The sequence below is a fragment of the Mustela lutreola genome, chromosome 15 (genome assembly GCF_030435805.1).
Source record: "Mustela lutreola isolate mMusLut2 chromosome 15, mMusLut2.pri, whole genome shotgun sequence".
NCBI lineage: Eukaryota > Metazoa > Chordata > Mammalia > Carnivora > Mustelidae > Mustela > Mustela lutreola.
The window spans coordinates 39,956,858-39,984,316 of record NC_081304.1 but is presented as its reverse complement, the minus strand read 5'-3'; the positions used below and the strand labels follow the sequence as shown (position 1 = coordinate 39,984,316).

General features: G+C 41.6%; 1 protein-coding gene across 1 annotated transcript; it reads left to right on the top strand.

Annotated features, from left to right (window-relative positions):
* PSMD11 (proteasome 26S subunit, non-ATPase 11) lies at nt 1-27,174 on the top strand. The gene is made up of 14 exons (XM_059148311.1): nt 1-160; nt 2,478-2,579; nt 8,051-8,175; nt 13,358-13,429; nt 13,799-13,856; nt 16,166-16,360; nt 20,502-20,646; nt 21,468-21,528; nt 23,485-23,547; nt 25,436-25,561; nt 26,021-26,056; nt 26,316-26,367; nt 26,645-26,787; nt 26,902-27,174. The coding sequence occupies exons 1-13, from the start codon at nt 70-72 to the stop codon at nt 26,785-26,787; spliced, it is 1,269 nt and encodes a 422-aa protein (XP_059004294.1). The 5' UTR covers nt 1-69; the 3' UTR covers nt 26,902-27,174.
* Nucleotides 27,175-27,459: the final 285 nt, after the last annotated feature.

Genomic DNA, 27,459 nt, shown 5'->3' with positions numbered 1-27,459 from the left:
GGGCGGGCTTTCCGGGAGTGTGTTTCCGGCGTCGGCGGCCGCGGCCGGGGACGGTGTGAAAGCGGTAAGATGGCGGCGGCGGCGGTGGTGGAGTTCCAGAGAGCCCAGTCTCTACTCAGCACCGACCGGGAGGCCTCCATCGACATTCTCCACTCCATCGGTAAAGGTCGCCGCGCCCCCTCTCTGACCCTGCCGGCTCAGCTGGGCTTGTGTGGGTCGGCGGCGACGGAGCGGGGCCGGGCTAGCCGGCTCTGGTGCTGCTGACTCACTGTGTGTGAGGGGGGCCGGGCCGGGGGCACAGGCCGCTCGCAGCTCCCTGGAGCCCCCTGGGTCCCACCCGGGTGGGACGCCTCGAGGCAGCCCCGGCGTCCACTTGCCGGCTGCTGACTCACGGTGGGCTCCGCGTGGAGTGAGAGGGTGGGCCGAGCCGGGGCCCCCACCACTCCCCAGCCTTGCCCCCGCTCTGGCCCGTGCGGGCTGGCCCGGGACCGCGAGCAGTGCCGGCCGGCGGGCTTGTCGCGAACAGGACTGAGAGCCTCGAGTTGAAGGGCCTTGGCGAAACCCGCTGTACACAGCGTTTCCCGCCGTTGTTATCAGCACAGCCCGCTCCGGGTGGCAGCGCGAGCGCTCGCTCTTCTCTTGGAGTTTTCTTCCTCGGGACCCTGAGAGCTGCTGCCTCTCCCCAGCCTCGCAGCGGAAGGCTCTGCTAAAGGGATGTCTCTTTCTGAATGTGGGAAATACGGAGGGGACACCCACCGCAGATTGGCATTTGGTTTGAAGAGGTGCCCGAGACGTCCCTTTGCCCCCGTGTAGGGTGTAAGAGCGAGATGGGACCGCCCGGCTAGAGGAGGTGACTAATCGTCCTAGTCTCCCCGGTAGAGGTGGGAAGTGAGTTCGGGGAGTGAGGTGTCAGCCGCGGACTGCCAGAGAAAATGAAGAGTCAGTTTGTAGTAGATTGCCTTACACCTTGCACACCGCAGGAAAACTGAAACGGGAGCTCCAGCCAGTCGCTTCCGACAAGTTGCCACCGGGATTCAGGTGTGAACAGAAATTAATTTGTGATGACCGAGAAGGCTTTTAATGTTCAAGTCGCAAAGGGTTCAGTTAGGGCATGGGTTAGCTCTTCACTGCACGTGTGGTAATGTGATCTTTTTAACGCAGCTTGAGAAGATTCAGATCGGATCAACAAGTAGCGTAGGAACGCACGTGTATGTGGGACCTCCAGGATGATGGCTTTTATGCTGACTTCCTGGTCTGTTGAATTTTGGTATTCCTGACTTGCATGGAGAAAAGACCATGACAAGAGCTTGATGTCTTTATCTTTGGGGGTACTGGAGAAGGGAAGGTGGGGGCTAAGATGCATCAATGGATGATTTTGTTAAATGAAAGTCTTTAATTCTGAAATTCTGACCCTGAGTTAAGTCAGTTACAATTATAGAACCAGCATCATCTCAGTCACATACATATATATATGTATATATTTTTTATTCTAGGAGTACATGCTAATGTGAGAAGCATGGATTTTTTGTGTGTGTGCTAAGTGCCTAAATTTTTGACTTTTGTAAGTGAAATTATGATGAACATTATAGTTGGAGTATTTTGTGATTGCCCGTTCCACTAGGAGAGAGTTCCCTGAAAGCTTCCCTCTTAGAGCAAGCTTGAGTCATGGTGGTTACAGTGTTACTTTTTCCGGACTCCATTATGGAGTATCTAAATCTTGGTTTTTGTCAAGTCATGATGCTTTGTAAGAGAAGTGATAACTAGTGATGGTCACTAAAATGATCACCGCAAACTCGGAGAGGTTATTCAGTGTTTGGTAAAATAGTTATTAACAGTTGAAAGTGGGACAGATAGCACAAAGTTATTTTAACAGGTCCTGAATCCATTATACAGCAGCAGTCCGTCCTAAGGATCCATTACAGAGCAACAGTCCCTCCTAAGGATCACACTGGAGCCTTGATTGAGTTGTTTTTCCTGAATGGCTTTGTAGAACTGCTTACCCCAAGCACTCCATTAGAGGTGTGCTTAAAGTTTATTGAAAGACTCTTGACTTTTTTAGTCACCAGTAAATGATGGTCTTTTGATTTTAGTTTGTGGCAGGTAAACATATAGGCATGTTTAATATTTTCAGTAACAAAGTGCCTAACATGGGGCTAATCACCACAATATGAAGAACTTGTTTGAATTTTTGCTTTAACCAAGTGACTACGACAGAAATCTCATTGTATGTGGGTAAGGGGAATTCTGATTCATAGAATGAAAAGGCACATTTAAAATTGGAGAGGAATCTATTTTTATAATTTACATGGGACATATCTTACAAGATGATTTCACTTTTTTAAGAATTTTTTTTTTTTAAGCTCCCTAGAATGTGTCTTTTGGTAACTGAGTTTGTAATTGGTCTTGTGAGGGTGAAATCTTCCTCAGTCTTCATTTTTTACCAGAATTTTAAGAAGGTTTGCATTTTCCTCTCCCAGTGAAGCGTGACATTCAAGAGAATGATGAGGAGGCAGTGCAGGTCAAAGAACAGAGTATCCTGGAACTGGGGTCTCTCTTGGCAAAGACTGGACAAGCTGCCGGTAAGTGATGCAAATGGGTTGCTTTTTCTTTTACTTGAAAAGTTTCAAGTTTCTATTGGAGTAGAGGAACATAGGAATGCATCCACACAGTTTATTAGTGGTATAATTCCATTTTTTCATCAACTTGTTGAGCTTCAGTTTTTTAGCAGGAAGTTAGGTGGACCTTTAAATTCAGTTCTTTCGTCGAACAGTTTTCTGCAGGTGAGAGGAGATCCTGTTCCTGTTGGGATATAGTGATCTCTGTGATTTGTTTTTGTGTGATTTGAGTTTTCACTGTGTTCCCTTACATAAGGGCAGCAGCTGTCTTTAGTGCTTTCTGCTCTGATGTATTTAAGAATGATAGCGACTTAGCCCCCCCCACTTGAAAGTGACTAGGGATTTTGCATCAATTCAGTGTGAGAGACCAATTCACAGTAAGACGTTTAATGGAATGTCCTTTTTTTCTGTTAAGAGAGTAAGTGAGAAGTTAAATGGAAAGAGCTTTCCCGAGATTTCTCCATTGTTACGTGGGACTTCGTGCATGTTATTGCCCAAACATTGTATTTGTAATTGAATTGTTGAGTTTCTAGGCTTGAGGTGATACTCTGATGATTGGTGTGTCCTTGGAATAAAAGTCATTGAAGTAAGAGACCAGGAAGGCCTTTGAGTAAGGTGGTAATAGTATTTAGAGAAGCTTAAGCTTAAAATGGATGATTTTTGTCAACTTTAAAGTGAATTTAGGTCTTATCTAATTTAGAATGGATTAAGCTAGGGTAAGGGACCTCATGATTTACCTTCCCCAAAATAATACTGTATCCAAGAGGTACAAGTTAGTGAAACTTCTTGAACTTACGAACTAAGATCTTTCGCAATTAAGGATGACTAACATTGTATAAAGATGTATGCAGTTGGGAGGATATGTTTATGTAGTTTTCGAATTTTATTTAAAGTATTTAAAAATATCTATAATAAAACAGTTTTTAAGTGCTGTCAACTAGTTACTATTTTAAGCACAAAAATGATTTAGTTTATTGCATCTTCAAAACAACTCAGTAATGTGGATGCTGTTGTCCATTTTACACCTGCGGAAACAGAGCACAGAAGAGTTAAATAACTGATCCAAGGTCACTCATCTAGTACGTGGAAGAGCCAGGATTTGAACCAATTTGTCCTACTTCAGTGCTTGAGGCCTTATGGTGTAATGGTTCATACTTTCCATAGTTAATCACTTAACGCATTATCAGTGGTCAGTGCTGAGATTTTCACTTTATTTATTTTTTTAAGTTTATTTATTTATTTTTTTAGTAATTTCTATACCCAGCGTGGGGCTCGAACTTGACCCTCATATAAAGAATCATATGCTCTTCTGACTGAGCCAGCTAGGTGTCCCTGTTTTTTTCATTTTAGATTGACTTCCCTCCTATTTAACATATTTATGGATTCCTTTTGCCTGTCAGTTAGTGTGAGCTTGGGATTGCATAATAGTTTTGATCATTGGTCCATACAAAATATAATTAATAAGGTGATTTTCCTGAAAGAATTAGATAGTCAGATAAAGTGATTTAAGACTTTTCTGTTGTTTAAATTTCCAAATACCTGTTTTCCTCCAGTAGCATGGATAATTGCAAGTAGCATGTAGTATGGTCAGTACTTCAAAAATTTATCCAAAAATGTTAACTGTTTTGCTTGAAATTCCTATTTTATGCTTTGCCCTCTCCTTATTCCTTGCCCCTCCCTTTTTTGTGACTCAGTACCTGAGAAGTTGAGAAGTATATAGCTAAACCTATTGGAATTTAACAGGTGAATCATAAGGACTTTTAACAACTTTTCTAGGTCATTTGTCCTTGTTTTCTAAGAAAGAGTTTGATGAGTATAGGTATATACTGTAGAAACTCTAAGGAAGTCTTGTACCCCACTTTGCTGTTCATAATTGATAGGTTTATATTGTTTCCTTTGAATTTTGGTTCCCTGAGAACAGAAAATATGTCTATTCCATTAATCTTCAACTTTGTTTTTTTAGGCACTTAATATATAGTTAGCACTGTGCTAAGTACTCCATTAAAAAAATATAAGATAAGGTCTCTGACCTACAGCAGTCATTTGGGGATCAGTGAATGAGGCAAGGTTTGATGCATAATAGTGATTGAAGGTGGTGCTGAGCATCATCAGACGTGATGGCTAGGCTCAGGATCTGCAGATTTCATAGCTTGAGATTCTGAAAGGATTGTTTTGAGTTCTGTGACCTTTTTTTTTTTTCTTTTTGAAGATTTTATTTATTTTTTGACAAAGAGAGAGAGATCACAAGCAGGCAGAGAGGCAGGCGGGGGTGTGGGGCGGGATAGGGGATGCAGGCTCCTCGATGAACAGAGAGCCTGATGCGGGCCTCGATCCCAGGACCCTGAGATCATGACCCAAGTGGCAGGCAGAGGCTTAACGCTCTGAGCCACCCAGGCGCCCAAGTTCTGTGACCTTCTAAAAAGAAAGTTCGGGTCGTGTAATTGTAAATAATCTCAATAAGGCAGTATGATTCTTTGGGAATTAAAAATTATTTAGGTTGTATGAAAATGGAAAGAAACAGGGAATAAAACCAAGAATGAATAGCAACAATAGACTGAAATGAAAAGTGGACCGAGTCTTTGGCAACTAAGAGGTCATTGATTTCTTTGTTGGAATAAGAAGAATAACACTATCAGTGCTTGGAGCAAATACTGTAACTAGCAGGTGCTAGAGCTAAAGGCAGGCTGCTTAGTTCATGTGTCACTTCAGCCTTTTCCAGGAAGGAAAATGATTTTCAAAAAGAAAAAGATAGAAAAAAAAAATGAGAAAGAGAGAGGAAAGAGCAGATAGGCTCTTTAAATAAGTTCAAGTCTCTAGGCTCTGACAGTTTCCGTCTTTTAATATCAGAAGCATAGTTCTAGCAGATATATTTATAGAGCCACTATTATTATTCTGAGAAAAGTCATGGAGGATGGAGAAGTATTAAGGAAACTGAGGATGGGCAAACGTTATTTTACTTTGCATGAAGATAATGGAAAGAATAATTTCTAGACCCTTTAAACTGGTAATCACTAATATCTGGGACAGATTATTGGTTAAGTAGGTTTTAATCACTTAAGACTGTGGGTTTATTAAGAAAAGATTATTTTAAACTCCCCTTCATTCTCTTTGGTTAGCCTTATCAGACAAGTAGATTTGCAGGGCTCCACAGACAGCAGCTCGCCAGCTGTTTTTGTAAATAAAGTTTTTTTGGAACCCATCCACACCCATTTGTTTACTTACTGTCTATGATTGCTTTTGTACTGCAGTGGCTGAGTTGAGTATCTGCCAGTGAGACCACATCTCCCAAAAAGCTGAAAATATTTACTATCTGGTCCATCACAGAAAAAGTTTGCCAACCTCTGGGTTAGAGGAATGATACAGACTACATACCTGATGTAAGCAAGGCATTTGAACATTGGCCATAATATTAATGAGATATACAGGGTATGAAGATCATTTGTCAACCTAGAGGGAAGTCTCTAGCATCATGTCATAGGGATCTGTCCTTGTTCTTCTGGTCAGCCTCTGGCATTATAGCTAAAGCCATTTCAGAAGGCCTGCTTATTTTTTGTAGATGACTCAGTACAGTAGAGGACAGAATTAAGATTCAGAGTTATTGCCAAAGCCAGCAAGATTAAATTCAATGTGGTAAGTATAAAATTATTTACTTAAAAGTATTTATCAAAACAGAGGAAGATGAGGAATTACTTGTCTGTACAAAAAAAGACTTTAATAAAGTGCTATTGGAGAAAAGGAGGTAGGCTATCATGTGTTACCTGTGGTGGCCAGATCAAGAGAATCAGGCGATGATTCTACTGGTCAGACCCTACCTGGAGAATTGTTTTCAGTTCTGGGTACTACGGATGGTATGTTTGCAAACTAGAGTTCATTCAATGACAAGGAATCTAGAAACCAGAACATTGGAGGAACAGTTGAAATAGCTAAAGATGTTTAGCTTGGAGAAAGGGAAAATTAAGGAGGTATAAAAGATAGTTGTCTTGAGAAATTTGAAACCATGTAGAAGGAGGGTAAAGGCTTGGGTCTTAAAAAAAGAACAGTTTGGTTTGATTAACATTCGAATAGTCTGCTTTCTGAACAATTCTGTCAGAGATTGTTCAGAATTGTTCTAGCATAGTAGGAAATACTGTGGGAGAAGGGACATTGTACTAAACTACTTTTAAAAAGCTGTGATTGTATAATTAAAATTTGTACAAATGTAAAAAGAATTTGAGAAGGAGAAATCAGTGCAGCCTGAAGTTGGTTTGGAAGACATAATAGGACTTTGGCTGGCCTAAAAGGACATCTGAGATTTACATAGGTCGAGAAGATGGGGGAGAAATTCTGCATGGGAATGCAGCAGAAACAAGGTGTGAAAGCAGACACATGTCTAGTTTATGCAGGGGTGAGTGGAGGGGCAGAATGGGGAAAATCTTAGTGGAATCAAAGGTGAGTACTGGGGAGTGAAGGAAAAGATGAACTTTTTCACTGTTTAAGTTCCTTTCGTACCTGACACAGTCCCAGGCATCCTGTGACTGTTCAGGCAGATGAGGATTTCAGGACCCTGAATTAGCATTCTCAGGAGGGGGAGGTTTGCTTGCCCTGAATTAGAATCCTCAGGAGGGTGAGTCCACAATTGGAGAATATTAAAGAGGCGGTGGCACTAAAGTAATTGTAACCTACATTCCAAAAGTACTTCCGTAGTTAACAAGTTGGAATATTCTCATTTTTACTCTTGTTTCTAAAGATGCTCCCTTAAAATGACTTGTCACCTTTTTTTCCTATACAAGGGGAAGAAAACTTCTGTGGTAGATTCCTTTTTTGTTCATAGTTTAAGACTCAGGCCTTACAGATAAATGGAGAAAACACCCTAAGTTTTCTGTGAAAAGTTTATTCGGTGCCAGGAAAGTGCTATTGCTATAAGGCTAAACTGGGGAGAACTTCGGGAGGGGAGGAAAAGGGACCCTGGAATTGAACATCTTCATCTGTTTAGGGGGGAGCTGCTACGGTGGACTTGGAAATTCCGCAACAACCACAAAACACCCTTCTCATAACCTCATCGAATTTACCGGTTGTGAGGAAGTGATTTTACCTCAGGTGTCAGAGGCACAACATATTTAATGTTCTAGAAAACTGTGCTCTGAGACCATGAGTACTTTGCTGTTTATCTCTCATTAAGATGGGTAAATGAGGCCAAGAGACGTGAGATTTTCCCAGGGCCCTCATAGTACTCCAGTAGCTGAGTGCAGAATGGAATACAAATTTAGTATATATTGCTTACTCATTTTTGCTACCCTGTTACCTGCTAAGGATGTTTTAAATTCCTACTATACATCATTTAGAATGATTGCAGTGACATAAGGATGGATTTTATGATCTTGAGTCACTATTTTAATGGGTATTTTGTCTCTGATATTGATACTTACTTTTTCTTTTCTGAATTGCCTTCCACACAGAGCTTGGAGGACTCCTGAAGTATGTGCGACCCTTCTTGAATTCCATCAGCAAGGCTAAGGCAGCTCGCCTGGTCCGATCTCTTCTTGATCTGTTTCTTGATATGGAAGCAGCTACAGGGCAGGAGGTAAGCTACTTTAAAGGCAGAAGGTAGACGATATGGAAAAAAAAGTGTTTCAGTGAAAGCAATGCCTGCCTGCACTGTGGTACTAATGTGGAAGGGACAGCTGGGAGGACAGCTCAGGACTTATCATGTCAGTTTCTCTTTGTTACAGGGCATTTGATACTTTGGGTCTGTTCCATGCTTTGCTTTGTAAGTGGAGATTGTCAGTGGTCCCTGGAATCCTCATTACATCAGGGTCACAAACTGATTCTTGTCTTTGAGGTATTGTATTGCCACACCTTTGTAATGTTTTCTGTGTCTGTGGTACCTTTCATTCTGTGTCGCAAAGCTCTTCGTGAGCACAAAATAAGTCTGTGGCATCCCTTCTTGGCGTGTTTTGTACTGCATATATGCCTTTATGGAGGGGTGAGCATCCATCTGTTTGTGTCTCATGTGTGCAGAAGTGACTCCGGTGTACCTGTACATGTCCTCTACGAGTTCAGACCAGACCCTGAACCATTCAGAAGAGTGCCTCTTTGGAATCAGGGAGCCTCTTGTGAACTTTTTGAAGATAGCTATATTTTCTGCAGTTCAGGAGGAGACACTACCAAAGTTAAAATGTACTCTGTAAGAAGCAGCAGATTCAAGCAGGATACTGTTGGTAGAAAGACCATAGTTGTCTTTCCTATAGATACATTGCTTAATATTCACTGAGTGCAGGCAGTGTGCTAAACACTGTTACATATATTGGGGATACATTTGTAGAAACACAGTATTCTCATGGGCGTTATATTTTAAAGAGGAAGGCAGGCGATAAATATATAAAATGTCAGGAAATATAAGGACGGGGTAGGAATAGCTGGCTGGTTAATATGTCTGATTGTTTGCTCTGGCCTCCGTGAGTGTACAAGTAAAAAGTATGAAAGGGCACAGTAGCTTTCCGAGTAAATAATGAGGAATTTCAGAAATCTAGGACATATAGATCCCACTTTGAAATCAGGTCTTCTGTAAAATCTGCCTTCTTGCCTTAATGATTCTTTGAGGCCTAGTTTAAACACCATAAACTTACTTCATTTGTAGAAAAATTCATTTGTAGGAAAGTTTTCACATTTGTGGCAGAACTATGTTTCATTATAGTAGATCAAAAAGAGTTAATATTTAGATGTCTGTCTTTGGAACCAAAGCATTGGAATTATTTTTAAGAATAAAAAAGAAAAAATGACTTTAATGGGATTTTAGTCTTATTTAACCCTAACTTTTTTTTTTTTTAAAGATTATACTTTGTTCTCATGAAAAAGCAACACCATCTTTTGTTTGAAATGGGGTGCCTTATAATGTGCTGACCAAAAAATGTTAGTTTGAGACAGACTGATACATGTTCCTTGGAACTTTTTAGGCAGAAAGAGTTAATTATCAAAGCTGCTCCATTACACACTGAAGTCTCTGGAATTTGTCCCTTTCCGTAGCATAGAGTTGACTCAGTGGATGGAATTGCATTTGTGTAATGAGCAGTTCTCCTGTTCCTTTGTGGAGGTCCCTTAAATCAGAATTCAGCGCTCTCCTATAATTGGCTAGTGGGATTTACTGGCCTTTTTCATGTGGCTCTGTGTCTGGTTAGTCCCTCCCATCTAAAATATTAAGTCTGCTTTACCTTTCTTCATATTTATTTTCCTTTTTAATATCTGTTTTCTCCTCAGAAGTTCCATGAGGATAGCTATTCTGTCCCGTCCCATGCCGTCTCCTTGGCACTTAGAGTAGGTTGGCCCAGAGGAGCTACAGAACTCATGTTTGTTAGAGGGATGTAGGGATAACGCCATGTTCGATGCTTCCCCATGTTTGATGCCTAGGAGATACTTTTTTGAATTAAGACATAAATTTATTGAATTGAGAAATAAGCCTAAGTGTTACTACATTTTTCTAGGTGACTCAGGGTCTCTGACTTGGAGAAATTGGAGCTACATGTTCCTCTTGAAACATTCTGAGTTGTTTGAAAAATTCTTTGAGCGATGGGAAAGGATAGGGAATCAAGTCATGATAGTATCATGGCATGAAGCAAAAGAAGAAGTTTGCAGACACTGTTAAGAGAGCTAGGAGTTTTGTGTTGGGGAGTTTGGTACCCAAGAGGATGGAGGAGGGGATTTTCCTTGCCTGTTTCTGTTTAGGGACTAACCGTAGGTCGGATAGATCTCCAAAACAGTTTTTAGCTTGCTATATTCCAGTAGGTGGTAGGAATCAGGTTAGGATTGAGTGAATTGCAGCATTGAGGTTTGCAGCCTAGAAAGGGAGGAGCATGTGTGAGGTAAGAGGGTGGGTGGGAGAGTGAGGATGGGCCGGTTGGGAAAGTAGTGGGGGGTATAGGAACAGGGTGAAGAGGGGACTGAGCCAGACACTTGCCAAATGGTGAACTGGAATTTCAAAACTAACCTTACCTTTCAGGGATCTCTGGGTAGTTGCCCAGGGGAAGCCATTTTTGGTATCGTATATCCACCTGACACCACAGTAGCACATTTAAAGAAACCTTACATCGAATCCCATTACTGAAACAGTTATTTCCATGGAAAAAAGGAGTTTGCTGGAGAATTTAAAACTTGGACTAGTAGTTATTATTCTTCCATACAGATCTAGTTATTGAAGACATTTTAAAAAATGGTTAAGTGTATCGATTTAAAACTTAAACATCTTGGGTGCCTGGGTGGGTCATTCTTTTAAGTGTCTGCCTTCAGCTCAGGTCACGATCCCAGGGTCCTGGGATCGAGCCCCACATCAGGTTCCCTGCTCTGCGGAGAGCTTACTTCTCCCTCTGTCTGCTGCTCCCCCTGCTTGTGTGCTTGCACGCAGTCTCTCTCTCTGTCAAAATAAATAAAATCTTTAAAAAAACAAAATAAACTTAAATGTTTGATTTCTGTCACTTCAAGCTTTTGTGCTCAAATAAGGGGTTTCTCCAGAAGCAGTGGCTTCTTAAATATTCTTATCCTCTTTATTAGTCATTATCTGCATTAACAAAGCACAAAGCCAAAAAAAAAAAAATAGTTGTGTAGCAAGGCCAATGGCCTTCAAAATTTTTCCTTAAATTTGAGGTGCTGGTTTTACCAATTAAAGTCCTAGATAGTGCAAATCATGCACCCAGTAATGGATAACAGATGGACCTGAACAAGAGTGTTGGAGAAGCACTGGGTCAAGTTCTGATCCTAGCAGCTGGTATGTGACTTTGAGTGAGTCACTTCACATCTGGACTCGGGAAATGGGGACAGTTGAGATGATGGAGTAGAGTTCAGTGTTTTCTCAACTAGAGAGCTGCAGCTCAGTGGCCAGGCTCTATTCCAGACTACTGAGTCAGGAGCCTCTGCATCCATTTTTATATTCTTAAAAAAGCTCCCTGGGTAGAACTGGGACGGTAAGCATTTCTTAGCCCTCCAAAGACACATTAGGACTAAGGACTCTTGTATTTTTGTTGTTAAACACATTCAGCAAAGTGTTTTCAGTTCCATTCACATCAGGAACAGAGATCTTACTTGGAATTTTGCTTTTCAGAACATAACTCAAAACTTTGAAATTGTGGTTGACTTGCTTTTAATTTAGTTTTTGTAAAATTTTTAGGTTGGTTGAGTTTAGTGCCAGAGATTAAGTAGCCACCAGGGGGCTTCAGTGAGTTATAAAGGTTCCTTTGAGTCTTTCACTGGTGAATCCTCCAAATACCATGTAATGTCATCTGTTTATTTACTGAGCTTGAGCTTGGACTTGGGATCTAAAGGCAGAAGATCTGTCAATTTGAATTATATGTGCTAGTCATTTTCCTTCCTTATAACATCTCCCTTAGAGAACTTTGGATATACGTAAAGATCTGTTGTATCAGCAGTTAGTTGGTGATCTAACTGCAACTAAGATCTGTTGTAGCAGAAAGTTTAGTTGTTTTTTTTTTTTTTTTTTTAAATCTTATGCTCTGATTAGGAATCTTAATATAAAACTTGCAGTAACAAAAGTGATAAAAGATCTGCAGTACTTTTTATTTAAAGATTTTTTATTTTTATTTTTTTTATTTGACAGATCACAAGCAGGCAGAGGCAGGCAGAGAGAGAGGAAGGGAGGGAAGCAGGCCCCCTGCTGAGGAGAGAGCCCGATGTGGGGCTCGATCCCAGGACGCTGGGATCATGACCTGAGCTGAAGGCAGAGGCTTTAACCCATTGAGCCACCCAGGTGCCCAGATCTGCAGTACTTTAAAATGTAGTTTCTCAAAGCTAATATGTTACAAATACCTGATGGCATGGAGACCATCTAGCATTGAACACTGCTTTAAATCAGTTACTTTGCATATTATCTCACTGCTTGGGTGGCAGATAGAACTGGGGATTCAAAGCACCTTTTTTTTTTTTTTTTTTTTAATTCATTATGTTTTTAGGTAGGCTCTGCTCCAAACATTTAGTTTGAGTTAAGGGGCCCGAACTTACAATCCTGAGATCAAGAGTCTTACGTTCTACCAACTGAACCAGCCAGGTGCTGGTTTCATGGCATGAAGCAAAAGAAGAAGTTTGCAGACTTCTTTTTTGACTATGATGTTTAAAATAAAGTTTAAAATAAAGCAGTTTAAAATAAAGTCTTAAAGCCCTTTTAAGTGTTAGGCTAATTGTAATTTCTTTTTATTCCCTTTAATACATGCTAAGTGTATTGTATTGTGGTGATGAATTGGTTAGCTGCACTTAGTATCAGAAAGGGAAGAGCCAGCTGGGCCTTTTGAGTGTTACAGGCAACTGTTAGGAACAAGGCATTTGTGCTTAGGCTGAGAATTGCTACCTTTATTACCAATGGGTTCATATTAACACATCGCCATTACTATTTGCAGCTATTTAGGGAGAAATTTCTGCTTTAAAGATTTCTCAGCCATTGTAGAAATCTGTATTTCAGGGTATAGATGTTGAAAGTTATGGGTCCATCTTGGGAAGGTAGAAGAGGAATCTTGGAGAGGAAGCTCTTTTTCAAAAGAACACAGTTCTTAAGTGCAACGATACTTTCTGTGTAAAATGCCGAGTTGGTTCTCCATTATGATATAGCCATTACACAGTGAGATACTGTAGATTAAGGCATGTCCCCTGAGACATTAAGTAGAGCAACATGGATATCATATAGGAGGGAATTAAAGCTGTTCTCCAAAGCGAGGTTTTTAGGAAGAATGTGAGGACATAATATTGCATGTGTTGTCTCTTTGTTGCAGGTCGAGTTGTGTTTAGAGTGCATCGAATGGGCCAAATCAGAGAAACGAACTTTCTTACGCCAAGCTTTGGAGGTAATGTGCCTACATTAGTGCTGCTTTCAGGTCTCTAGGCATTAGATCGACTGTGAATGCAAGTGATACCATTCTGGTCAAAAGTATTTTCAGTAATTTTGTATTAGCCAGGCACCCAAAGATTATTGATAATAGTTCCGCTCATGAGAATACTTGCTTGTGTGGCTCAGAGAAGTAAGCAGCAGCCCCGTAAACATCATAGTCAGTGACCATCGTGGCAGATGGACTGTAGTGTTGCTTAGGCTAGATTTGGTGCTCTCTCCAGAACTTGTATATTCAACAGTAAGAGTTCTATGACTGTCAATCTTTGATTTCTTTCTTTGGCTTTTTTCTTTCTTTCTATCAGTCAATGCCTTTTCTCTTTCCTAGGCAAGACTGGTGTCTTTGTACTTTGATACCAAGAGGTACCAGGAAGCATTGCATTTGGGTAAGTAAGCTGGTAGAAAGTAATAAGGCATCTTAGCTGGCTAAATAAATATATTCTGAACCTGGCCACTCTTAATGGTTACATATTAATAATATATGTTCTGCCTACTTCTAAGGATTTAAAGTGGCTTTGCATTTACTGACTCTGTCATGGAGAAATGCCATTTGCAAGTTTTAAGTAACTAACCAGAGTTAATCTGTCAAATTTAGAAAACCAAAGGGTCTAACTGCACGTGTTTTACTATTATGTTTATTATACTTGTTTATAATTACACTGTAACTCAAGAAATAAATTGGTACAAATGTATATGGTGGCTAGAGTGGGCTGACTAAAACCTTTCCCTGTGTGGCCTTTGAACACCCTGTCATTTTTGCCTGCTGCTTTTTCTTTTTTTTTTTTTTAATTGGTAGATTTGGACTATTTTCCCCGGATGGAAGATCATGGCTTCTTATGATGTATTAAGTTGAAAAAATTGCCAATATTCAGTTTTTATCTTGCAAAATGGCATTTCATTTGGTTCAAACAAATAGTAGCATTAAAAAAAAAGTGGTTTTTGTTTTTGTTGTTGTTGCTCAATTAATCTGTACACCTAGTGTGAGGCTCGAATTCACAATCCTGAAGTCAAGAGTCACATGTTTTTCAGACTGAGCCAGCCAGCCCCACCATAACAGTTTTATTGAGATGTAATTCATAGACCATAAAATTCACCCTTTTAAAAATGTATGATCCCATGGTTTTTAGTATATTCATAGATAGTTGTATATTCATCCCCATGATCTGATTTCAGAACGTTTTCATCACTCTGAAAAGGAAACCTTGTACCCATGTACCCATTAGTTATCATTCCCATTATTCCCTCCCCTGTCAGGCAGCCACTAATCTGCCTCTGTGGATATGCCTGTTCTGGACAATTCCTATAAATAGAGTCATATAATATATTGTCTTTGTGATTGACATCTTTCACTTAGCATGTGTTCAAGGTTTATCCATGTTGTAGTGTGTATCACTACTGTATTTGTTTTTTTTGCTGAATATCCATTGGGTGGGTATGTCACATTTTGTTTTAGCCATATTTGTGGGGATGAAGGTGGTATCTCATTGTGGTTTTGATTTGCATTTCCCTAATGACTGGTGATGTTGAGCATCTTTTTATGTGCTTTTTAGTCATTTGTATGTCTTTGGAAAAGTGTTTATCCAATCCTTTGCTTATTTTTTAGTTGGATTGTTTGTGTTTTTATTGTTTATCCTGGATAAAAGTCCCTTACTTTTTGCAAAAAAATTTGCAAATTTTTTTCTCGATTTTAGGAATTGCTTTTTCACTTTCTGAATAATGTCCTTCGAGGCATATTTTAATTTAAAATCCATTTATTTTTAATTATTATTTATTATTTAGAGCCTATTTTTAATTTATCTTTTAATTTCTTATAAATTAAAATTTTTTATTTTTAATTTAAATTTTATTTTTAATTTAATCTTATTTTATTTTTGAGAGAGAATGCGTGCATGAGTGCAAGCAGAGGGTGGGCCAGTGGGGAGAGGGAGAGAGAGAATCCTAAGCAGACTCCATGCCCAGCGCAGAGCCGGATGCAGGGCTTGATCTCAGCAACCCTGATATCATGACCTGAACCAAAATCCAGAGTTGAATGCTTAACCAACAGAGCTGTCCAGGTGCCCATAAGTCCCATTTATTGTTTTTTTATTGTTTATGCTTTTGGTATCATACCTAAGAAATCATTGCCTAATCGCAGATCACAAAGATTTACTCCTGTGTTTTATGGGTTTAGCTCTTACATTCAGGTCTTTGATTTATTTTGAGTTAATTTTTATATATGATGCAAGTCTGTTTGAATTTGATTTTCTCATCTGAGATGGGAAGAAGGTGTATTTGGAGAGCATTCGCACGTCCAGAATTCTTTCCTTCCTCCTCCAACCTTAGTGGCTGCCATTTCGTATGTACTTGTATGATTGCTAGACAGGAAGAGAATGAGATTGAGTGGCTGTCTGAACCAGATAACTAGTTTCGGCGTGTTCTGGGTGGAGATTCTCATTGTATTCAAATCTTCGGAGGAAGCTTATAGGACTTTTGGCTCTAATATTGTCATTAGTATGCTGAAAACTTCAAAGAGATCTGTTTCTCTTTGGGAAGATAGCACATCAGTAAAAAAAAAATTGAATGCTTGCAGATAGACCTCCTCTATGAGTTCAGGCAGTTTTCTTTATCCTGAGTGTTCTTGTGAGGGTGGGAGAGTGAGATGTTACAGTATTAAGATTATGGCTAACAAAGGGATATGTATTTTTTCCTGCTCCAGGTTCTCAGCTGCTGCGGGAGTTGAAAAAGATGGATGACAAAGCCCTTTTGGTGGAAGTACAGCTTTTAGAAAGCAAAACATACCATGCCCTGAGCAACCTGCCGAAAGCCCGAGCTGCCTTAACTTCTGCTCGAACTACAGCAAATGCTATCTACTGCCCCCCTAAATTGCAGGCGACCTTGGATATGCAGTCAGGTAACACCCTACCTACTCCTGGGCTGTTTTCCTAAAGTTCTTATTTCACAGTGGGGAGTGGCGGATGGGGATAGAGAATGTAGTTGGCTGATTCCGCTCAGGCTTCTCAGAGAAACTGAATTAGAAGGGTACTTTCCTTCTAATAACTTGTTAACTGTCTGTTCTAAGAACATGCTTACCTGTGGTTGGCCAGGCAGCCTGTTTGTTTGTTAGCTCCAAGATGCTCAACAGGTTTAAAAAGCTCCTTAACCTCCACCTGAGTCACTCATTAGGGGGAATGATTTCTCTCCAGGGTTAGACTAACCCAAGTCTTTTGTCCCTTGGAGACCTTGGTAAAGCATGTTGGACTTTCCCAGAGGGCCTCAGATCAGGGTTAAGGAAGGCCTCCTTCCCTACCCTGCATTTCACTGGAGTGTAGGGGATTCCTTTCTGAAGGAGGGTGTTAATATTGGGGCTCAAAGGTCATGGATTGGCAGTGGAATGCTTTTTCTCGTGGTCAGCAGCTTCTATTAGTCATAGTTTGTCATCATTATGGAAGGAGCACTGGAATTGGAGGCAGAAGACGAGTGGAAGCCCTGGTGTTACCTCCCTGCAATCTTTTAGAATGCCTGCACTACCAGTGTATCCGGTATTATGAATAGCAAATGATTTATTTTGTCATACAGAGATTAAGAACAGGAGCTCTCCAAACCACCTTTCCTAGGTTGAAATTTTGGTTCTGTCAGTTTGATTCTGTCAAATTTTAGTTCTGTGTGATTTTGGGCAAGTTACTTAATTTATCTTTAGTTCATCTGTAAAATGGTGATAATAATCATGCCTCCTCATAGGATTGTGGTGAGGATTGAGTGTGATGGTGAATGTGAAGCTCTTACTGCAGTACCTCACTTTGACCAGTATTGGTACTTTCTTTAAGCTGCTACTCTTTCATTATGCCTGTCCTTAAGGGATAACAGGTGAATTTGCATCAGATTTCACAGAGGAAATAGAGGTCATGCTTAAACATTTCCTCTCCAGAATTTGTATCACAGCCCAGTTTACTCCATATGAAGAATGATTCTTTCCCCTGTCCTTTTGTTCCATTCTAAGTCTTCAGTATTTCTTCTCTACTTGTATCTTCCTCTTAGTGCTTGAACTGCCCAGCTGCAAAAAGCACAGCCCTTTCTCCTTTCTAAATTGCTGTCTTCTTTTCCTTTCAAGTTTCTTGAAAAAGTTGAAAGAGTATGCATACTTTGGGGTCTCTTTGACTCCTTGAAAGAAGTCAGTAACTCGCTAATAACCTCTGACTTTTAGGGAAAGTCAACCCTATTGAACACTCCATAGGCTACTTTGACATCACTCTCTTCCTCATTCTGCTCCCTTGACTGGGTATCTCTGGCCACACTTTGCTGTTTCCTCTTCCTTCTGACTTTTAAGTGTGGGCGTTCCTCATGTTGTTTTCTTAGTTTTTTTTTTCCCCTTCCTGTTCTCTGTTTCCTGTCTAAAATGCTGTATTCACCCATGGCTTTAGCTGCTGCATGCCCCTAGTGGTCTCCTTACCTAGATCTTTGGTAGCTTCTGTCTCCTAAATTTTAGATTCAGATTTCTACCTGCATAGTGGACATACATACCTGAATGCCTCGTAAGTGTCTCAGCCTCAACATGTCAAAAAGCAAAATTATTATCTAACTCCTCTCTATACCTTTTTTCCTACTCAAGGTAATGGTATCATTGATTTGATAATTGCTCAAGCTATTATCTTTGAAGCAATTCTGACTCCTTTCTTCTCTTAATTCCTGTATCCACTCAGTTGTTAGATGAGGTGGGGTCTGTCTCTAAACCTATCCTTTCTTTTCCATCTCTGATCACTGCTGTAGTGAAGGCCTAGGACACTGGAGCAATCTTCTGCTGATCTGATCTGACTGTTCCTGATCCCTTTTCCTGATCTACTTTTTCTTTAAACCTGGCCCCAAAGTCATTTTTCTCAAAACACAAATCAGATCATGTAATCCCTCTGAAATTCTTCAGTGATTCCCCATTATCCCCAGGCTACATTTTACTTTAACTTTTTACTTTAACGGGTATGCAGAAGGAAAGCATCTTTTCCTTTCCATTAGTCACCAAATGACTTCATGTGTTCTTGCTTTTGTGCCTTTCTGTATTTTGTCTTCTTTGCATGGAAATTCCCCTTCTCATCAATCCCCTTGGCAAACGCGCATGTATCCTTCCAGATCCAGTTCATGTAAACAGATCAGTTCTCTGTAAACCCTCTCTAGTGCCACCTTTTCCTTTGGACTTCCCCTCTCAAAGCTATGTTCTTTTGTATGTATTGTGGTCCTAATCTTGTTTCTGTTTTGATGACCATCTTTCCCACTCTGAGACTAAGAGCTTCATGAGCGCCTTTTATTCATATTTCCTCTGTAGTAACCATTTATCGGTGCCTGGCAAATTGTAGACATTCGTTAATACCTGTGTTGAATGAGTGACAGTCTAGTTTTTTGTTTTTTTTTTTTTAAATAATAAACCTCATATACTAGCCATGATGCTTGGACTCCTAATGTAGGCCCTATTTATTAATGTATTTGGGAAAGCAGTATACCAGTTCTTGGGCTTATTTTACCTTTTTTTTTTTTTTTTTTAACCAGTTTTACTGTGAATCTGGTCTATTCTCTTCCAGCTCTGGGCCAGGAGGTAAGGGAATGGGGATTTATCCCCTCTAGGTTAGTAGTGTTATTAGTTCAGTGGACATTCTTAAAGGAGCTCAAGTGAAGGGTGGAGTTTCTCTAGCTCTCTATAGGTAAGAACAGGAGAGAACAAGGGTCTGATTCCTTTAGCCTCAAAATGAGAGGCTTCTTGGGTAGAGTAAAAAGTACTGGAGTGTGGCACATATCATATGCAATAAATGGTATTAAGTCCCCAGATGGCGTGGAGTCACATAGCTATGTGACAGGTGGGTTAAAAATGTGCTGATACATTGTCCCCTTGGGTCATGTGTAAGCAGTTTTATCCTTTTACTTCAAGTTGCTGAATACTTTGTCTTTGTACTTCAATGTGAAAAATGTTGGGAAGCACTGTGGTAAACAGGTGGGGCTGAAGTCTGTAACCTCATAAGGGGCTGAAGCAGAGTTAGAACGGATTCACACACTCGGAGGGCTTAGATGCCTCCCAAGCTAGGAGGAACTAAATTTCTTTTTTTTTTAAGTTTTTTTTTTTTTTTTTAAGATTTTATTTATTTATTTGACAGAGAGAGATCACAAGTAGGCAGAGGCAGGCAGAGAGAGTGGGGAGCAGGGAAGCAGGCTCCCTGCTGAGCAGAGAGCCCGATGCGGAGCTCAATCTCAGGACCCTGGGATCATAACTTGAGCGGAAGGCAGAGGCTTTAACCCACTGAGCCACCCAGGCATCCTGGAACTAAATTTCTTGTTGGATAGCACAGGTTGGAAGTAATAGCAAGTTCAATCAAAGTTAGCCTCATTGGAATCAACCCAACTTCTAAATGGTTGAAGCTTGTTTAGATAAACTGTTCTATCTCAGCCTGAGGAAATACTGCTTAACCATGTCCAGTTAAATTAATTTCATGGATCTGGTATTATATGAAATCTATATATTGATTGTTCTAGGCAAGAGCACATCTATAAATGACAACTATCTGAAGCAGGAGTATAAGAAATTGGATTTTTTTTTTCTCTTTTGAGAGCTCACATACAAAAATGTCAAGCTTAGAAAAGCTATCTTAAATGTTACTAAAACAGGTTATTTAGGCAGGCAGTCCAAGGATGTTTGGTTCAACTTCCTGACATATGAGGGTGATGTCCTGAAGGGTAACTGTGGCCTTTTCTAGTGGCTTCAAAAGATAGCAGAACCATAATAGTAATGAGAAGTATGGGGAAAGATGTTAGTGCATAGTTTTTAGGATCCCTTTTAAGTAGGGTTTCTAACTTTTTTGGGATTTATATTGTTAAGATGACATTGAAACTGGGAGATTAAAGATCTCATTATATCTTTACCACTAGCTGGCAGTGACTTTAGGCAGGTCCTTTAACCTTTCCTGACCTCATCACTATATAGGTGGCGTTGGGATAGATTTTGGAGGCTTTCCCCAGCTCTGATCTTCGATGGTTCTGTTATTTTATATCGTTTTTACTCCTATCTTTTCAATGTCCAGGTATTATCCATGCAGCAGAAGAGAAGGATTGGAAAACTGCATACTCCTATTTCTATGAGGCATTTGAGGGTTATGATTCCATCGATAGCCCAAAGGCCATCACATCTCTGAAGTACATGTTGCTGTGCAAAATCATGCTCAACACGTATGTGCCTGTTAACTTGGGGTTATGAGAACTCAGGTTCTTCACCTTGGTTTTCTGCCATGTAGACATAGCTTGCACAGGGAGTTTAGCTGGTTAGAAGCAGCAGCTGCCGCCTGTGGGACTGGTTGACATAAGAGTGGGAGGATTGAAGGTGTTCCCCAGAGCACTTTTGCTTGCTAGTTTTTGAGAACTGGGAAGACAGATGAGAGAAATCTCTTTTCCAGACTCATGGACTGTTCTCGTCACCCTGCAGTTATTCTGACCAGGGAGTTGCTGAGCATCAGACAGAGGGCCTGGAAATAGCTTACAGTCTAGCACTGGCCCCCTGGGCCACCCAGAATGGGGGTGCATTAAGGAAGAAGTTGAGAGGTTTGAGAAGGGGAACAACAGCAAGTAGGACAGATCTTTTTATAAGGAATTCTGGAGAATTTATCCACATTCGTTTAGGAATAAATGTGATCTTGACTAGGACTTTTTGGATCTTTGCATTACACAGGGATTGTGTTTTAACAAGACCTGTTGTCCGGGGATTTGACTTAAATTTATCATCCTGCCTTTTGAATTTATTACTTTTGGTTTGTTCAGTGTGACTTTCTTTTTAATGCTGGAGTTTTTCTACTCTTCAGTGCTGAGCCTGGGCCTAGAGTAGCGAAAGCCTGGCTTCTGTGAGGTGAGGGACATAATGGGTTTTGGGGTGAGGCGTCTCATCTCCGTGGGCAGTCTTCTCAGTGGAATTTTGAGATAAAGACATTTGCCTGAACCTATACTTAGAAGCATAACATCCTGGAGCAGTGACCAAGTTTGTCTTTTTTTTTTTCTAGCCCAGAAGATGTCCAGGCTTTGGTGAGCGGGAAGCTTGCACTTCGGTATGCGGGGAGGCAGGTAGGGAATGCCTTGACTGCAGTTCTCATCACTACTTACTTGAAACCAGTACGTCATCCGTCATAATGCCTGGTGGGACCAGTGCTCTTCAAGTCTCTATTCCATATTCTCTGAGTGTCCCCCCACCCAATTCCCTCTGCCACCCCTTTTCCTGTAAGCCTATTCTGTGTATTTTCTATATTAAATCTTTGGCCTGGAGAGTCCGTTTGCGGTGCTCTTACAGATGTCAGATGGTTTAAGGGAGTTCTAGAACTGAACGGTAGCATTTGTATGAGTTAGGCTGCATTTAGCTTTGACCAAAAATATTTATCTATCATGAGCCTGACTTAAAAACTTAACATGTGCAGAATATGAAGTGTTGGGTTCTCCAGGAGTTTGGAGGCTGTTAAGGTTTGGTGCACTTGTGCTTTATAGGGAGGTCGAAGTGCTTGGTGCAGAAACTGGTTTTTGTTTTTTGTTTTTTTAAGATTTTATTTGTTTATCTGAGAGAGAGAAAGAGTGGACCAGGGAGGGGTAGAAGATGCAGACTCCCTGCTGAGCAGGGAGCCCAACATGGGACTCCATCCCAGGACCCTGAGATCATGTCCTGAGCTGAAGGCAGGCACTTAACAACTGAGCCACCCAGGCACCCCAGAAACTGGGTTTTGAAAGCTCACCCAAGTGTTTCTAAGTACGTTTTCACTCAGGTCCTGAGTTTTGAGCGTGGTTCAAAAGACCTTTGATAGTCATTAATCCCTTTTGTGCCTGAGTAGGTATGAGTATGATGTGTAAAGATGGTCTCAGGCTCCTGGACCATCTCTTCTTTGTCCTTTGTCTGATTATCAGTAGTCAAGTAACAGTTATCTTTCTAGATTTCAAGTGCAGTTGTCTCTAAATAACGGACACATTAGCAATCTCATATCTTTGGAGGAATGGCCACAACAGATGGTTTCCTCCTTTTTTACGAGTGGTCCTAGTTTTGGGATCCTAGTTTTGACCACAGGAATAGTTGTTATTACTACAGTGAAGGACTCCCTGCCCTATTTAGAATTAGAGTTGAGGAAAACGGGCTAAGAGAGGTCAAGTGTCCAGGACAGGGTCAGGTAACTATTAAATGGGGGAGCCAGACTTTAAACTTGGGTTATCTGGCTCTTAGTTTCAGGCTTAACTCATTTGATATTTGTTCTGTCTGTGGGACAAATGCTGACACACAATACACTAATGATTAGTTTTGCACCATGTCAAAGTCTGTCATAAAACACACACCATCCTTATGTAAGTGCATAGGCTGGTACCAGAGGAGCTCCTTCTGGTCCTTTGTGCCTTGATGACAGCTTTTAAGCAGAAGTCAGCACAGACTCCCAGAAAGATTGTAGATTTCTTGCTGAGTAGAGACTTGATAGGTTGGTGACGTGCCTTTTATAATCAAGTTAGAAGGTGACCTCAACCACTGATTGTACCTTCTTCTCTCTGTGGCATTTTAATATTGAGTGCAGTATGTGGAATTTTGCTGGCTCACCCTTAATGAAAGTAGACCCTGGCTCAGGCTCTGTACTACACATAGCAGAATAAGACTTGATGAAGCAGAGGTACGACCTGAGGCTAAGGGCAGGAAAGAATCTGTGGGCTTTGGGGGTAAGCAGCCTTGGAGGAGGGGGAAAGACATCACAGGTCTCTGGTCATTGTTTCTTATAGCTTGGCATCTTTAGAGAATGCTATGTAAGGGCCTTTTTTTCCTTTTTAACTTTTTATTTCCTAGTATTTTTAAGTAATTTCAGATTTCAAATGGAGACTGGTTGGGACACAAGGGTGGTGGTCTAGCTTCTCTTCCCCGGCCTCTGAAGAAGATCGGTGGTGAGGCAGGATCTTCTTGCAGCCAGAAGTTGTGTGGACATAGCATACTGCTTAGGACATTGATTGGATGGGATGTGAGTGTGCAGAATAGATCGCTGTCACTGTTTTTCTCTTTATTCTTAGACAGAAGCATTAAAATGTGTGGCTCAGGCTAGCAAGAACAGATCACTGGCAGATTTTGAAAAGGTAAGCATGGTATTGGGTTGGTAGGGAATGGGTGGAGGAGAGGGACATTTACATACTTAAAAAAACCTTTTATTTGTAAATAATTATAGTTTCAAAAGAATTTTCAAAGATAGTACACAGTGATTCTGTGTACCCTTCACCCAGTTTTCTCCAATGGTTACATCTTAATTATAGTACATTATCAAAACCTGGAAATAAGCACTTTCGTACAGTGAAGCTTGTTGAGTTGTAATACCTCATTTATATATTGTACCTTCCAGTTTCAAAAAGCTCTTTCATCGGAGGTGCCTGGGTGGCTCAGTCAGTAAGCATCTGACAGGATCTTGAGGTCCTGGGAACGAGCCCCACGTTGGGGATTCTGTTTCACTTTCTGCCTCTCCCTTTGCCCCTCCCCCTGTTCATGTGTGCGCTTTCTCTCTCAAATAAATAAATCTTTGAAAAAAATGTTCTTTCATCCTTTTTCACTTTGATTTTTCACAACATACTTCTTCTCTGCATTTTATGGTTGAGGGAGCTGGGGTTCAGTGAAGGTGCCTGAAGCCCCCACAGCTCACATGTCAGGGATCGATACCAGGCCTGGCACTTGTTCTTTGGGTTATGATTGTAGGGTTTCCTTCAGCTCCAGAAATACCAACTCTCCTTCTCTGGGGGCAAAAGAGAAGTGTTGGTATGTGCAAATGGACCAGAAGACACCTCCTGTGAGGTTGACATTCCAGGCTTGCTTTGCCTCCTGTGACTTTTACTCATTGTTAGCAAAAGTTTGAAAAGGGAGAAAAACATACCTAAGCAGTAGAGTGAGACTTATATATTCTCTGCTGAGTCTCCCTTCTCTTAATCTGAGTAAAGTGGCCAGTTTAATTAAAAACAAACCTAGATCTAGGAAGAAAACTTTGTGCAGACAGAGGTTAGACCATTTGACTCTGGCTCTCTCCAAGATTCATTGTCTTGGTTGAGCTTTCTTGCCAATTTCACTTCCTTACTTGGCATGATTTGCTTGCTTCTCTTAACCCCTTATAGCACAGCTGACATGGGGCTGGATCTTGAGACCATTCCTCAAAGTAAATAAATTACATACATGAATAAACAAAATAGACTGGATCATTCTATCCTAAAGTTTGGGATATCTGATGGGACACTTCTGTTACTAGGGGTTACCTGGGGTATGGGTCTGGGAAACAGGACGACAAAACAAAATTAGATGTTTTGCTTTCTGTTAAGTGCAGAACTGTATGCTGATGTGCTTGTAAAACTCCACGAGCCACTTGTGAGATTCAGTATTTCCCATTATTTTTTTACTTCTTATTTTTTTTTTCGAGAGAGAGTCGGTATGCAAGCTTTCATGTACAGAGGGGGAAGGGCAGAGGGAGAGAGAATCTTAAGTAGACTTCATGCCCAGCTCGACATGGGGCTCGCTGTCACATCCCTGAGATCATGACCTGAGCAGAAATCAAGGGTCAGATACTTAACTGACGGAGCCACCCAGGCACCCCAAGTATTTCCCATTATTTAACCTCAGAATTCCCCCCCCCCCGCCCCCCGGAGACCCTATTTGCTCTGTGGGATACCTGTGGAGAACTGCTTTTGTAGTGGATTTGGCTTTCAGGCTGAGCAGTTCGTGGGGCTTACACGGTTTGAGCTGTCAACACAAGGCTTTCCTTCAGAAAGGTGGTGCCTAGAGAGGGCTCCATCTTTTAGTTCCTAATGGTTCTTTTCTTCTCCCTTATAGCATAGCTGTAAGGCTATGTTTTAGCTTTTCTTTCATCTCAAATTCTCTAGAACTTGAGTCGTTCCTGTATTTCCGAGGTCCAGCAGACTACTTAGGAAGCCAGGAGTGGCGTGGCTTCAGGGGCTTCTCTGTGCCAATGTCTGTGACCGTCTTTCTTGGCAGGCCCTGACAGATTATCGGGCAGAGCTCCGGGATGACCCAATCATCAGTACACACTTGGCCAAGTTGTATGATAACTTACTGGAACAGAATCTGATCCGAGTCATTGAGCCTTTTTCCCGAGTTCAGGTAAGGACCCGCCTGGGGACTCTAGTTCTCTGGCTAGGCGTCCTCTCTGGTCCCCTCGCTTGCCACCACCAATGCAGAACAGGAACTTGCTTCCAAGACACTCTCTGGTGGGTGAGAGGCTTGGGCTTTTTTTGACACAGGAACAAGAATTGTGAGAGTGCCATGGGGTGGAGGCTGGTGAGATTGCCTCTGCTTGTCCTGAATACAGGCCCCTCCTTGCCTCTGTGGTCACTGTGCATGTGGTAGATGCTGTGTAGGGGGGGTGTGGGCCGGGAGTGTGTATGGTCTGTGATGAGAGACAGGCAGAGGGACAGAGCACGAGAGGCCTGAACAAGACCCAGGAGAGTTTACTCCTGGGGAGACACACTCAGCAGACACAGCTGTCACACCCCCACCCAGCCCCCAGGTTAGAGGAGGAAGTAGGACTCTCAGTGTCGCTGTCTCTGCCTTTTCTTGTAGATTGAACACATATCTAGCCTCATCAAACTCTCCAAGGTAAGGAGTCCTGAGCTTGTTGTCTTGGGGGTGGGGATATGGAAGGGAGCATATGGAGGCGGTTAGCATTTCTTCTCGATGGGCCTTGTTGGAAAGTCCTCAACTTCATAGTGTGGAATGGGGACTGTGAGCTCAGAGCTCGAGTTACATTGTTGCTGTTTTGTTTACAATCCATTTGCTCTTTTATACAGAACTTTCTTGTCAGTGTGATCTTTGACTAGTGGATACCCGTCCCTTTAATCATGTGCTTTGATTTTAGGCCGACGTGGAAAGGAAATTGTCACAGATGATTCTTGACAAGAAATTTCATGGTGAGTAACAGTGGTGAAGCTGTTGACGCACGAAGCTCTTATTCATCCCGAAAGGATATGTTCCGTTTGTTTCACCTGGTGGGACCCTGGGCCCTCCTCTCTCCCTGTGAGGAGATGAGGAGACTGCATAATAAACATGCGCAGATGGCACATGGAGATGACTTCTGGTTCTCCTTTCTGGAGAAAGGGAGGTAGCTAGGGAGTGAGTGGGCGGCTGCTCACATGCCTTTGTGTCTAATCCCCTCTTTTACCTGGGTTGCCCTTGTGTTTCCTGCAGGGATCTTGGACCAGGGGGAGGGTGTCTTGATTATTTTCGATGAACCCCCAGTAGATAAAACTTACGAAGCTGCTCTGGAAACAATTCAGAACATGAGTAAAGTAGTGGATTCCCTCTACAACAAAGCCAAGAAGCTGACATAGGTGAGTGCTGGCTCCGGACCGGGACCGGGCAGCGCGTCTTCGCCTGTCGAGACCGAAAGCCTCCCGGCGGCCTCGAAGCTTCCCCGATTGACACTGCTCTGTCTTCTCTTGCAGAGTTGGATCCGTAGCGGTCCTTTGGAGAGTGTGTGTGGCGGGAGAGTGAAACCTTTGGGGGAAAATGCTAGGAGATTCTTTTTTCTTTTTGTTCTACTTTTCGCTCGGAAAGTTTTTAAATCCTCATTTGGTGCATCTGTATTCCAGCCAATAGATGTGCCAGTTTTCATGTAATCTTTACTGGCCCAACTTGGGAGTGGGGAAATTGCTTAAAAAAAAAAGAAAAAGAAAAAAAAAAGGTTATTCTAAATAAAAGGAAAAAGGCTTACACTACCTAAAGCTGTGCTCTCTGCCTCCTGGGAGAGGGCCGCAAAGCCAGGTGCCCCGCCAACCACTGGGGCTCCGACCCACCTGCTGGGCGCCACCTCTCCTCCTCTTCAGAATTGGGTGTTTGCCTGACCATCAAAGCAACGACTTTTTATTCTGTTTGTACTGAACCAAAACAAACAACTGTGTATAGACTGCTATCTTCTTTTTTATTTGAAACGAGGCGTTTCGGTGTTCTTTCCCCGGCCACATGGCCTGTCACCCGCCCTTCCCCCGACAACGGCTCCAGTA